The following is a 14,798-nucleotide window of genomic DNA, read 5'->3' as shown; positions in this document are numbered from 1 at the left end:
GTGTGGGAATAATGACTGGCAGTTAGAATACAAAGCAGTGAAGATCAAACTGGAAAAGGGCATAATGGGGGGAAGAACGCTACACAACACAGAGGCAAAGGCTCTCCTTTGGGATCAGTTCCTAAAAGGGTTCTCAGACTACAGGGACTGACAGGGCAGGTTCCTTTTTACCCCAAATAACCATGACGGTCCTTACCTATGGAAGTAGATTTCTAAGTGGGATTCCAAACTTCTTTGGTTCCACAAGAAGCTACTTTATTCACCTACCTATTCATTTATTTACTTATTTATTGTTCATTCATTTCCTTCACTCATTTTACTAAAATGCAAGCTTGATAAGGGCAGACATTTTTGTTTTTCCACCTAGAACAGTACCTACCACATAGTTGGTGCTCAAGGAATATTCATAAATTTTTCAACGAATTCATCCTTTCATTCCTCAAATACAGGATTTATAAAATATGGCAGTACAATCTAATTTTGTTAAAAAATAGAGAGCATTTGTAAAGGTATATACCAAAATGCTACCAGCATCCATCTCTGCATGGTAGGATCAAGGTGGTTTTGTTTTTAAGTTTTGCTTCTCTGTTTCTTTTTTCTTTTTTTTCCTAAAATGTACACTTCTACCCAAACAAATATCTAAAAGGCTGGCTGTCCTGTGGATGGGGCTCAGGTGAAATCTATGTAGCTCTGAAACAAAAACCAAGACAAGTGGGAAGATTCCACGGAAAGCCATTTCAGTTCCATCTAAGGACAAATGAGCTACCTGCACGAGCCGTGGAACATGAACCACCACCTTATGAGCCCATGACTTCCAAAGGAAGTGGTCCTCACCAGGGCCTTGTGAATTCCTTATTAGTCATTATGTGGACAGGAGTCTGGCTTACGTAGGCTGGAAGGTTGGACCCAGCTGCTTTCCAATACTAAAACTCGGTGCCATTTGATTTTGCAACGGATTTAACAGACACCACCTCTTGTTTCAAAATCCCCTTTTATGTTTCAAAGCACTTTTACATATGCTGGTTTACATAACTTCAGTTCAGTATTAAAAAAAAAATCCTGTCCCTATAACAATTCTATAGAGTAGGCAGGGCAAGTATTATTACCTCCACATTACCAAAGAAAAATCTGAGGCAACCAGAGAGTGATCTCCTTTAACGTCATGGTTGAGTTACAAGACCACATCTTCTTTCTCTTGACTCAAGGCCCCGCCCCTCTTTCCTCTAACACCACAGAGCCTCTCCCTTGCTACCAGGGTTGGGAAACTGGGTAGACTTGCCTAAAGCCTAAAGGCATTGCTTGCACAATGCCTGTCAGTTGAAGGAAAACCAACAGTGCCTGGCACAGAGTGACAGCAGATACAGTGATACATCCAGCTGACTGCTCCCACTAACTTACACTGACTTGGTTAATGCCAATTAACCAATATGTCAACTCAGCTTAAAAATCAAGATTGACCAAACCATTTGGTTGACTTGAACAGCTGAAGAGGCTGATAAAGCTAACTGGGGTTCTCAGTCAATGTAATTGCCCTGCACCTGTGTCCCCATAGTCCTGGGAAGAAGCCCACTGGTAAGTGGGGCTTCTAGGCCAGTTAAATAGTGAATGAGGTCCATATTGGGCTTAATGAAGCAGGGCTTTGTTACTTTTACCAAAGGAATTAATAGGAATTTTGTATTTATTTTGCAGTGGCAGCAGATTAATAAGCACTTGGGCAATAATGTGGCAATTCACCAAAAGAGGTCTTAGTTAGGTGCTATCTGAAATCATGAAATTAAGTAGGAAAACATACACATGGAAAAAGTTTATATGTTTTAGAAAAATAAACCCAAATTTTAGATAAATGATACTCTTCACAAAGTATATTAAACAAATGACATATTTTCATTGGCTGATAGCACCATTTACACACATATATCATTTTCTGTGTGCCAAGCCCCACTCTGAGTGCCTCTCCTCACAACCACCCCACGAAAGTCATCATAGGAGGAAACTGGAGGGTCAGCGATGTTAAGGTCATTTTCTCCCAAGTCACACAGCCACCACGTGGAAGCAACAGAATTTCAACCCAGCTCTGACGACTCCCAAACCAGCATGCTTCACCATTACTTGTTCTCTCAAAACGCTGAAAGTATATGCTCTTTTTATAAACAGGAAATAATGCAAGTTTCCTTATAATGGCATAATAAATCACTCCAGGAGCTGTAGAGTTAACTTGGGAACAGCTGCAGAACAACGAGAGAAGAGAGGCTGAACGTGACACATAACAACACACAAGGAGGCAGAAGCTGGATAAGTGAAAGAGAAAGAATAAAGGCTGATGGAATCAACGTACTGGTATTCTTAATAAATTATTGATCACATCGATAATGTCACAAATGCTTGAAATACTTTTCTTCCTAAGTACATAAAATCCAATCTCCAGCATTCAATCTATTCATTGCTTCAGCAAACAATTACTGAGCACCTACCATATGCAGGCACTGTTCTAGGCAGCATAATTACAGCAGTGACTCAAACAGACAAAAGTTCTGGACTTGGTGGAGGTGACATAAGCTCCATGAGAAAATGAGGTAGTAGAAAGGGAGCCTGATTAGATTTTGGTTTTAATCCTGGCCAGATGTCCTTAAGCAAATTACTTGAAATCTCGCTGAGTCTCAGTTCCCTCACCCCTAAACTGAGGATAATAAAATCTGTTTTTATTATATCATCTTTTATTAGGAAAAATGAGAGTTTATAAGTGGAAATAAAACTACTTATTCTTTGGTCTTGGAGAAACTGAGGTAGTTGACGAGGAATAAAAGTTTTGTCCTCGTTATTAAATCCTTCAAAATATTTCATTCCATATTTTCCATGATCTAAGCTTCCTGGGTTTAATGTTAACCATGTGTAAGACTTGCAGGGTCAGGATAAGGTTATTCTTCCATACCTAGCCACCAATTTCAAAGTCTATGTTACAGGCTTAAGATGCCATAATTCTGTACATTTCCCCTTACTGTGGAAGGAGGTTGGATTTAAATTATATTTTAGTGATTATTTCATTTTAAAACTTACAGAGGGAGATGCTGCTTCTTGCCTATTTTTTCAGAAACAGATCTACAGCAATCGATTACCTCTAAAATCTTTGAGTAATTACCTTTACTATGTTCTTCCATGGTGATATTGTTTCATTGTAAGAATGAAATAAAAGCTAGGTGAAGACAGGTGTGTCACAGGCCTACAGGAACAACTACTGCCCGACAAGCAGCCATACCTTATTGATGAAATCAAAGACATTTGTTCCAGTCTCCCCCCAGCCCTTAGCTACCCAAGGAGACAGGGTGGCAGGGGAGTTTCCAAGCCTGTTTTTATCAGCCCAGCAAATCAGAGTCCTGCTTTCTAAACAAAGAGGTGCCAACTTTAAGACTCTATGAACGCCAACACAAGCCAGGCATTGTACACAAGTGAAAAGAATATAATTAGCAAAGTTATAGTCACAATTAGGAAATACCTCCTCAGAAAAGTTTCCACTTAACTCTGAGCAGGACTTAAATTACCATCGTGCTTAACAAGGCCTCTGCCCCTTGGCCAACTCAGACCTTTTCAACAGATCTATTAGTGCCGTCCACAAAACCCACAGACACAAAACCCAATGTTGGATTTTTTTTTTTTTTTTGTATAACAGATGTGAGACATGTGCAAATTGGGACATGGAAGCTATAATTCAAAAAAATAAGAAGCGTAGTCATGGAAATAACTACTCAAGTGTTAGCTAAATTATTATTTCTCCAAGCTTTCTTCATCTTCTCTAGCCTTTCCTTTCTCATCCCTAAAGAGAAGTTAGAAAAGAGAGAATAGGAAAGCAAAAATGGGTACTCACTTCATCTCCAGGATCTCCTCCAGCTGTTTTCTCCTCTCCATCCGGAGGTTGGCCAAGTGTGCTTCTTTTTCAGCCAGAGACTGCTGTGTGGAGGCAAGGCGAGCCTTGGTGGCATCCAGTTCCTGTCTGGTCTTCTCCAGTGCATTCATCAGTTCCTCTATCTGTAAAGCACATGGAACGCAGTGTGTTATTTCTCCTCCATTCAAGCACAAGGTACTTCGTGCTAGCCTATGTTCTGACAATAGACACAAAGGAATCAAAGCCATCCTTGAACTGGGCATTGTATCTTGGCATCCACTCTTTCTTTGTCACTAGTTAAAAAAATATATTTCAAACACAAGAAATGTCCAAATTTCTCAAGGTCCTTATTCAATTGGATTATCCACTAACTTTTATAGAATCTATTTAATATATTTATTAGAAGTGGAGGGTGAGTGGCTTGACCCAATTTCAACCTGTTTGGCAAAAATCTCAGATACTGCCTCACTTCAGTTGGCTGAAGGTAACACTCAAAATGCATTTTGCTGGGCACAATATACTTTTGTGTTGTAGGCCCCAGAGTATTCTGACAGGAAGTTATTCTATGTGTTTCAAATTCATTCATGTTTTAACCTATCAAAGCCTTGTTTGGCAAAAGCGATTTGGTGTCCAAAGGGCCTCAGGGGCCTCCCTCTCACCTCACCTCCCTGTTTCACATTCAGGAAGCAAGGTTTGGCCAAAGGTAAACAGAATTCCAGCCACAAAAGGTTCAAGTTTGGTTTGCCCCTGAAGTTTGAGAGGGTTCTAAACTTGAAATAAATGACATGTAACTTTTATAGGGTGCTAATACACCATAGAAATAAGCCAGACTATCAAATATCCAGGGTTTTCAGCCAGGTCCCAGAAAATTGGACCAGGGAGCCCCAAGGCAAGGCCTTATCCTCCCCAAACCACTGGAGGCTTTTAAAAGCCAACACACAACAATGAGGGCCGATGTTTATGGTTTTGTTCCAGAGACTTCTGTGGAGCAAGCTGGTGAAATGCCATCTCTTGCACAGATGCATGCTGCATCCACCCTGCTGATTTAAAACCATGGTTTCAGGAAGTTTCTAGGTTCCAGGGTTGATGTTTGGGTCACCCCTTCCAGCTGAACTTGGCAGAATGGGATCATCTATCACCAAAGTCAACAGAACGCCCTTCAAAACTTGTCAATGATATGTTAAGTTCCAATTCATGAAGACTTTCTACACAATTTCTGCAGTTTTACATGGAATGTATTCAGAATAAGCATTACAGTTCACATCCAAGGTAAATTACAGGATTTTAAGATTCAGAAAACCCTCCATTTTGCCCTGATAGAAGGAGGAAACTTGATGGCCATGTAATGTAAATCAAAGCCAAAACCAAAAACAGTTTAAAAAGCAAGGGACATAAACAATAACTTATGAAAGTCACAGAATTACACGTTTAATTGTAGGATAAATAGCATTAATCCTTAACTTCAGAAATATACAAAATTTAAAAATTAAAAAGCAATTAAACTTTTTAGTTTCTCATGTAAGTTCATAGAATATCATAAATATAACTAGAAGCAATACTTGATGAGGCTGAAGCAGAGGTGCTTTTTCTTTTTTCTTTTGTCTTCTTTTTTCCCCTATTGTTGATATACTCAATTTTAAAAAAAACATCAGTTTTATGGTCATTCCAAATGCCAAGTCAGACAGTCTGCCTGACCCTCCATATGGGATGGCCCGTGTCCTCATGACCCCGTTTCCTTTCATAAATTGTTCTTTATCCCAAATGTACTATTTATCTCAGAGAAGAGGGGAGCGTGTTGAGGATTCTCACCTGCTGAATCTCTTTCTCATTAATTGAACTGACCTGCTTGCAATCTATAGACACAGTATGCTACTCAGCTGGGTTTCCAAGTTCTTAGTTCACCTGCCACCTGACTGCTTAGGGCAGGCACTAACTAGTTTTATATTAACCCAACTTTAACAATTACACCTTAGAGTAATGACTTGTGGCCTTCCCTGGTCACTTCAGCAATAATCACATGGAGAAAACGTGGACACCTGAGAGATGTAATGTGGACTTTCTTTTACTGATGGAGATGCTTATGGCTTCCAACGTCAATAATTCTTAGTTTGAGGTGAGGCTGTTATTTTCAACACCTTGGAAGCAGAGTCTCAAAATAGCTTCCCAGGCCAAGGCCTTTCACTCCTCCTAATTCACCTGACCACTGAGGACTGCACACTGGACCACCTGGGGCACTGGCCTCAGATACACTGTTCTAGTCTTCGCACTTCTACCTGTAACTTTGTGCAAATAAGCACTTGATTCTTGGTGTCTCAGTATCCCAGATGATGCCCATGGTACCTCCTGTGTTAGATGTTCTAGAGTTCTGCAAACTGTTTCCTTTGCTACCAAAACAGGAGCATTAGAAAGCAAGAAACGTTTTCCCCGCTGTGGTGGCCATAAGGGTGGTTCACAATATTCTAGTTCCCCCCTTCCAGGCACATGGTACGACAATGCTTCCCCTCTCCTTTTAAGTTGGGTGAGGGTTTGGCCAAGAAAATCATTGTCATTTCCAGGTAGAAGCATTTAAGTACTAGCAGTCAACCCCAACCTTCCCTTTTCCCTGCCATGATGAGCATAGAAGCATGTTTCAGAAGATGTCTCCTTCAGCCTGAGTCCCTGAGTGACCACAATGAAGCCCAAGGCCAACCTACATCACGTAAGCAAGGCATGCACCATTGTTGTACTACATCAAGAGATAAGGGGCCGGCCGTTACCCCCAGCTTGACTTGGGCTGTCTTGACTGATGGATTGTCACACTTCTTATCAAGTGCTCTACAACAGCTGCCTCCATCTCCCCGCCACCAGTCCCCTCTCATCAAGAGGAAGTGCTTCTTATTCTTGCTATCCCATGGAAACTCTACCTTTGCAGGCCACTGGTACCTTCCTTCTTGCCATATGTCTTTTCTTAATGTGTAGTCTGCACAGCTAAACTTCTTCCCCAACTTCTTCCCCTCATTTGAAGTAACATTTTAGCTGGCGATGTATATGAAACTTATGCCTTAAAAACTACCAGATTTGAATCATGTCTCCATCACTCACTGTACGACCGACACAAGTTCCTTCATCTCTTTCAGCTTTGGTTTCTTTATCTGGAAACAGAAAGTTATGTTGCTTATTCTCTTAGATGTTTATGGATAGTGAGTGAGATGATGTAACCTATACATCATTTATTCTAATTGATATCAATAAAATAACACTTTTTCTTATAATAAGGTACACTCGTACAGAATCTAAAAGATACGGATATGAAAATTTTAAATGTTTCTTTTTATTTAGGTTAAATGACATTCTTCTTAGCTAAGATCACCCAAAATCCCACCACATGGAGATAAACACTCTAAACAGTTTGTTTTAATTTCCCCATCTCTCTCTTCCTCTATTTGTGCGTATGTATAATTGAGATGCTATATATAATTTTCTAAATAGTTTTCAATAAATGTTTCATTAGAAAGTTCCCCTTCTCATTAAATAGTCTCTCTGAAACATGGTTTAATGGGTGAGTGGGGATGTATCCATTCCCCATTTTCCTAAAAGCCAACCCTTCCCTTGGGCTCTCAGAAGCCCTCCTAAATTGGTAATCTATCTCCCCTGTTTCTTTTGCAAATTCTTCACCTTCCTGCAGTCCATAACTAGACCTTTCCCCTTATGACTCTGTCCCAGAGACATTTTCCTCATCCATGTGGCTCCTCAGAAGGAGGACTGGGATTTGTCTCCACAGCTCTCAACTCTGATACTTTTCCAACCTTTGTGTCCTTTTATTCACTTAACATCTTTCACATATACTGAACCACCCATTGATTACTTCTGTTTGGATGTCATAATATCACTTTAAATTCACAATGATCCATGCACACAGAACTAAAACCAAATCCCTACCACCCATCCCAGCCCTCCCAACCTGCCACTCCCTAACACATTGGTAGCACTCACCTTTTCTCAGTCACTCATGTTTAAGATCTCAGAACCACATTTGTCTCTTCCCTCTTTAATTTTCTATTCATCATCAAGTCTTATAGCTCTGTTTTGGAAATACTTCTTGGACCCATCATCCCTTTCTACCATTATTTTTGATGCTTCAAGCTTGGATCCCTTCCCCTCCTACATTTCTGACAGGTTTGAAAATAAGTGGGTGTGTTTGTATGTATCCCTAGCCTTTGTCTCTACCCCTACCCTAAATAAGGACATGGCTTTGCCCGATCAGCTTCTCCCCTAGCAGAGTTATCTCTCAGCCAGTTCCGTGCCTGGATTTTAGGAAATGGGTAGCAGAGTGAACCTGTAAAACTGAGTGCAAAAGTATAATACTTTTAAGGGCAAGCTACAATGATTTATATAACAAAAAAGAAGGAGATACAAGTGAGAAGAGAAAGAGGAGTAATGAGCCTGGAGACTGGGGACACAGAGGTTTTGTTTTAAGGGCAGAATAAGATAATTGAGAAGGAAGAGAAAAAGGGAAGGGGAAAAAAGTTGCCAGGAGTTATTCCTGGGGTCCCTTCAATGTTTTCCAAAGATGCAAATTGAAGGTTAGACTTCACTTTTGATTTTTTTTCAGCTATTTTGACTGTGTGTCTCAATGTGACTTTGAACTGGGCCCTGTGGATTTGGGATTCAAAGACGTCTCACAGGATTTACTGTTACAACTCATCTCCCTACTGTCAGGAAAATATGCCTAAACCATCAATATTTTGTCAAAAATATCACTGGACTGGTTCCAGCATCTCAAGGGGCTCCTGTACTCAAAGTAGTTGTCTTCAGACTGTGTTCCCTAGTGCACCAGGGGTTCCAAAAAGGCATCGGGGAGCTGATAGACAGATCAGTGGAGCGGGAGGAGGAGTGTGAATCAGCAGAGATCTTCATCCACTATCTCAAATTCAAAGGGAGTTGTTCTACTTTGTTTTATAGATAGCATTCCACTTAAGATTTAATTTGAATTTTTAAAATTTTAAGTATTTTGAAATACTGAGAATGGTTAAAATCATGGATTATGAAACCAGACTGTACTAATAATACCTGCTTTACCACTTTTTAATTATAGAACCTTGGGAAAGTGTCTGAGCTTCCTCATCTATAACAATGGTATGTCTCATAAGCGTTACTGCAAGTATTAAATGAAGCAATGAAAGTAAAGCTCTTAGTGCAGGGACTGGCAAATATGAAAACACTTAGTACATTCTTAATGTAAGAGATAAGCACAGCATAGTGGTTACAAACAGAATTTAGGAGCTAGTCTACCACTAACTATCGGTGTCCTTCTGAGTCAGTTATAAAAGTTTTCTGAGCCCAGGTTTCTTCCTTGTGATGTGGGAATAGCTCAAAGGGGTTTTGTGAAGATTCAATGGGTTAACGTGTGTGATGCCCTAAGAACAATGCCAAGAACTTGGTGCCACAGAAGTGTCAGATCTTGTTAATAAAGTGCCAGTAAGTATTCAACCCATTTTATGTTTGCTTATTACTGAATTCAAGATTTTGTGATTGGTGTCACCTACCGTCAACCACACACACACGTACACACACCCCTTGACTGCCCTACACCAACCCCTCCAATTACTGAAGTCGCCTCTCCTTTAAGGCTCTACCACAGGGCCCTGGCCTCCTTCACAGGTACAGTGATTAAATCTGGAGCTCTGAAAACAGGCAGACCTGGATCAAGTTTTGGCTCCACCAACAGGATCTCTGTGACCATAGGACAATATTAACCCAATGCTTCCTAAACTCTGTTGCACCTTTGAATCCTTTAGAAAGATTTTTAAAATCCTAATGCCATGGTAACACCCTACCAACTAAATTAAAATGTTTGAGGGTAGGAGTCAGGCATCAGTATTTAATTAAAGATGCAGATGATTCCAAAGTGATGCCAAAGTGCAAACTTCTCTGGGAACCCTGGACATTTGCTGACCTTTCTCTTAGCCTGAAGGTCCTCCTCTATAAGATAGGGAGGAGACAGAAGCTACCACACAGGATTGGCATGAGTATAAAGGGAGATAATACCCATAAAGCATCCAACCCTCTATGCTAGAAACCCTGGAAGTGTCCAGTGTGTGACAGTTACCACTGTCCCTAGTATGGGTTCCTGGCCACATTATTTTCACCCAACCCAAGTGCCTTCAGTTCTTATCGTCTGCACCTGACTTGCTCCCACCTAATTAAACACCACTTCACATTTCTGCACAACTATTTAATGTGTGTGCTTAGTTGCTACAACTGGATTGTAATCCCCAGAGGGCAAGGACCACATCTCCGTTCTCTTTGTGGAAGGCCCTTCAGCCCCGACACAGAACCAGTGTCCACACTCAATAAATACCGGAGGAATGAGAGGAAGGGGAATGCAAAGATGTGGTTCTGAAAAACCTTCCTTTGACCCACTTAGTGCAATGATGGATGAACTGTAAGTCCAAACTTGATACTTTCCTACCCCATAAATCAGTGGTCCCCTAGCCATCCTCACCAAATGCCCTTCAAGTTCTTGCTCTCTGTTTGCCTCAAGCACCTTCTCTTTGCTATGGAGACAAGAGAGCTCAGTTACTCAGCTCCTGAATGGATGGAACGCCTATGCTCAGTGCCACCCCATCAGCACCCAGGAACCCGTGAGTTTCGAGGTGGCACAATAAAAATGTCCCAGGCTTTGAGCTGGGGTCGAAGCAGGCAGCTTTTAATCCTGCTCTGCATTCTACCTGCTTTGCCCGGGACCTGGGAGACGTGCAGTCCTTTCATCATTCCACCACTTTGTCTCACTGGGTGTCTCCTACGTGCCAGGCATTCTGCTAGAGGCAAGCAACAGGCTCATCCTCAGAAGCTGTCTGGTTTGGCAGGCAAGCTTGAAGCAAACAACTTTTTAATTACAATAGTGATTAAAAAAAAAAAACTGTTAAAGGAAAGGACTGAGTGATGAGCAAGAGTTAAACAAAAGCCCGTCTTGCCCTAGGCCTCACGGCCCACCTCCCTAAGGCAGGTAAGTGGGAGCAGCCAGCTGAAGAGGAGGGCAAAAACATGTGCTGGGGGGCCCTGGCTGGGGGCCATGTGGCTCTGTTCATTAGGGAATTGCTACTTGAAGAATCACAATGATTATGAGCCAATAAACACTTTTGAGAAGTCCAGCAGGAAAGCAACCCGTGTGTCTCTATTCAACACAGCATCTGCTTATTTTGGAAGCACATCTATTGATAATTCACCCGACAATAATATTTCCTGGGGGTAAAAAAGTTTTAGAAAGGCTGTTTTATTCCTAAAAGGCCATCCTTGATGAAAAGAGATTCACAGCAACCTCAGAAATCTTCTATAATACTTAACATGTTCCACTTAAAAGAATTTCCTAAAAGGTCCCCAAATATGGTAAGACTGGAATTCTGATCCTATATCTAGAAAACTAAGATTACATTTTAAAATATATATTGGTTTGGTGTTACATATCTAGAACATAGTAATTAAAGGTTTCCTCAAGCTAGGTGACTACTTGGTCTCACCAATTAAACTAAACAAAACAAAAACCCATGATTGTGTGTCGTTTCTGATTTTATTAGTCATCCTATGTGGCAGATTATAAAAACTTTCTTATAAAATCGTTAAGGTACAAGGACTATTCAAATGTATTTGAATAATTCTTAACTCTGTAAACTTTAAGAAAAATGAAGCTATCAAAAGAATTTCTAAAGACTCTAATGCTTACACCCAGCTCTGGAGAAACTGTCAGAACTTTTTAAAGTGAATAGCGGAGCTTTAAAACAATAAAATAAAAAACCTGTCTAAGACCTTAAATCATTAACATGTGTCGACTTAAACTTACACATACATTTGTGTTGTTTAACTAAATATCTGAAAACCAGCTTCTCTCTCAGTTATCTGCCAAGAGCCTCACTCCCTGTTCTATGTGTCTTCCTGACACGTGGCAACATCCAGTGCTTTTCAAGAGGCTCACTTGGCAAGAGCTGATCTTCAAATATTTTGATAAAACAATTTGTTTCTTAAATTATATGTCAGTATTGAGTTAGTATCTATTTTGTGTTAATGATGTGGAATTTTAAAACAGCTTTTAAAACCATATGTTAAAAAATACACAGGCTCTTCTGCCTTTCCCCTTACCATCCATCCTAGTTTTCTGTCTTCACTACATCCTGAGTGCAAAAGGATGGTAGTTTTCAGTCTGCACCAGAACACAGAGCCAAGGAAATCCCAGGTTACAGCAAAACTGGAATGTGAATTGGTCCTGTGGGAATAGCTGGGACTTGGCCCAGCTCTGCTCTGGGCACAGAGAAGGTCACACTAAGATCAGAAGGTAAAGATAAACGCTGAAACCCTCCCTCCTCAACAGCAACAACTTCTTAGACAGTGATGCTGTGGGCCGAAGGATCTGTTAAAACAAGGACTACTAATCTTATTTTTCCAATTACTCTTATCTGACATTTCTATCTCCACCTCCCTCCCACCTCCCCACTGCTGCCTTAGAGTGACACCTTTTGGAAAAGGTTGAAACTGAAAATCCCCAGATTGCTTTCTGCCTGGACCTGGCTACCCTTAAGATCGTGTTTGGGATTTGTTTCTTCCTCACTGAAGTTAAACTTCTGGGAGCTTTGCTTAAACGTGTCACCTCTGATCCTTCAGCTGCAAACAAATACCCACATCAAGTGAGGGTGTTTGGGCTTGAGCTCTTCAATTCTGACTACAATTTAAATTCTCCCTTTTCCCCCTACTCCCTCAAGGCTTATTGACAAAATTTCACATCACAATAAAGGATGGATGGAGAAGAAATGTGTAAAATACATACATTCTGACTGAACAGATTCCGTGTTGGAGTACAGATGAGTAACAGTTTCACCAGAAGGCCCTTGAGCACTCTTCATTCCAGATAGGATTTGGCTCAGTGGAACCTCCCTGAGAAAAGGGCCGTGAATATACACTTCTGTGTATGTCTGATGTAGATACTTACTGAGCAACTGGGAGGCATTTTTACTTTATGTGTGCACAGTTCTGCAGCACAGCAGAGGGCTGTTTTTTTCCCTAACAGAGTCTCACATTCTTGAGAAGCAGTACAGAGAGTGGCTAACTGTGTGGACTCTGAAGCCAGAGGGCTTAGGTCCCAAACAAGATCCAGCCACATCCTGACCCTGAAAAAGGTACTTGACCTCTATGTACATCAGTTTCTCTCTCTGTAAAATGTGGATAACAGCTGCACCTCCCAGAGTCCTTATGAAGAATACCTGACTTACAATAGTTACATGCTTGGCACACAGAAAGTGCACAGTAACCTGTAATCATCAACAGTGATGTTAGTTTGAACACTAGCTCTTACTTTTCAGCCTGTGAGAGGATGAGTAAGCAAGAGAAAGTGCTGAATTTCCATTTTCTTACATTTTCAGAAAGACAACACTTTTCACCTTCAATGGAACGGCGAAATTTTTTACTAAGAAATTTATTGATAACAAACCAAATTAATCACCCACAAAATATGCTAAATTCCAAACACAATTATAAAGGAACTCATGAAGATATCAGAGCAGCATGGTCCCATAAAACTTCCCGCAGTGATGACGAGGTCCTAATTTGCACTTTCCAATATACATGCCACTGACATACATGTGGCTATAGAGCACTGGAAATATGACTGGTACCACTAAGGAACTGAATTTTTAATGTTATATAATCTTAATTAAAATTAAAATTTAAATATCCATATGTCTAGTAGCTACAGTATTGGAAAGAGCCAGAGCATCAAAATTTTACAACTTTTATTGTCCAACGGTGATGTTTAGAAATTATTTCAATTTTTGTGGAAAGTGTTTCTTTTTTGAACATATGAGAAAAACTTTTTAAATTCCTTTACATTCAGTGTATCTCATGAATTAGCATTTGACCCAGTGATTTCACTTTAGGAATTTATTCTAAGGATATAATAAGGGATGCGTCCAGAGAAATTTATTCCAAGGATATAATAAACATATTCATCAGAGTGTTGTTTATAAAAGCCAGAATAAAAATTATGCATGTGTGTATATACATATTATATGTATAGATATACACACAAACATATATATAAACACAAGTACATACATATACAAACATACACATATGTACCCTCACCTTTCAAAGAAATTAGTTAAATTACAGTGTGTGTGCGTGTGTGTGTGTGTGTGTGTGTGTGTGTGTAAGTGTTGCAAAGAAAGTAGATAGTAAATTGCAGGCATCCAATTGTTGAGATGTTGGTCAGACATTAATACTAAGTAGAAAGATTTAATGGAAAAGAAAGATGTTCATGAAATCCTAACTGAGAAAAGCAGGTTAGTAAATGATAAATACAATACAATCCCAACTATATGTAGGTTTCTAAATGAATATTCATAGAAAAAAAGACTAGAAGGAAAGGCATCAAAATATGCAAAACAGGTTTTTTTCTAAGCTTAGAGATTTCAGGTAATCTATTATATTCTTCTTTGTATTTGTTGATGCAAATATGGATCACTAATGTAAAAAGAGAGTTAGTTTTAAAAATTGCAACCATAGCTATGAAACAGAAACAGACTCACAGACATAGAAAACAAACTTGCGGTTGCCAAGGGGGAGGGGAGGTGGGAGAGGGAAGTATTGGGACTTTGGGATTAGTAGATGCAAACTATTATATATAGGATGGATAAACAACAAGGTCCTACTGCATAGCACAGGGAACTCTATTCAATATCCTGTGATAAACCATAATGGAAAAGAATATGAAAAAGAATATATATAACTGAATCACTTTGCAGTACAGCAGAAATTAGCATTAACACTGTAAATCAACTATACTTCAATAAAATTCAAAAAGATTTTTTTTTACAGTTGCAACAAAGAAAGGTCTGCATAGAAAGTACTTAAGCTCCCATGGAAAAATTAGTTGCTGGTAGACCATGGCCTCCAA

The 14,798-nt window shown here is 39.9% G+C and overlaps 1 protein-coding gene across 10 annotated transcripts in view; it reads right to left on the bottom strand.

Moving 5' to 3' along the window:
• The window catches only part of ERC2 (ELKS/RAB6-interacting/CAST family member 2), a 969,444-nt gene that overhangs the window by 392,680 nt on the left and 561,966 nt on the right, over positions 1-14,798 (bottom strand). For all 10 annotated transcript variants that reach the window (XM_067043890.1, XM_067043893.1, XM_067043897.1 and 7 more), the window contains one exon: positions 3,860-4,020. In XM_067043890.1, coding sequence (XP_066899991.1) covers positions 3,860-4,020 — 161 coding nt within the window. The remainder of the gene's footprint in view (positions 1-3,859; positions 4,021-14,798) is intronic.

Source organism: Kogia breviceps, chromosome 10 (genome assembly GCF_026419965.1).
Source record: "Kogia breviceps isolate mKogBre1 chromosome 10, mKogBre1 haplotype 1, whole genome shotgun sequence".
Taxonomy (NCBI): domain Eukaryota; kingdom Metazoa; phylum Chordata; class Mammalia; order Artiodactyla; family Physeteridae; genus Kogia; species Kogia breviceps.
The sequence above is the reverse complement of the archived record's forward strand: the minus strand, read 5'-3'. Positions and strand labels throughout refer to the sequence as shown.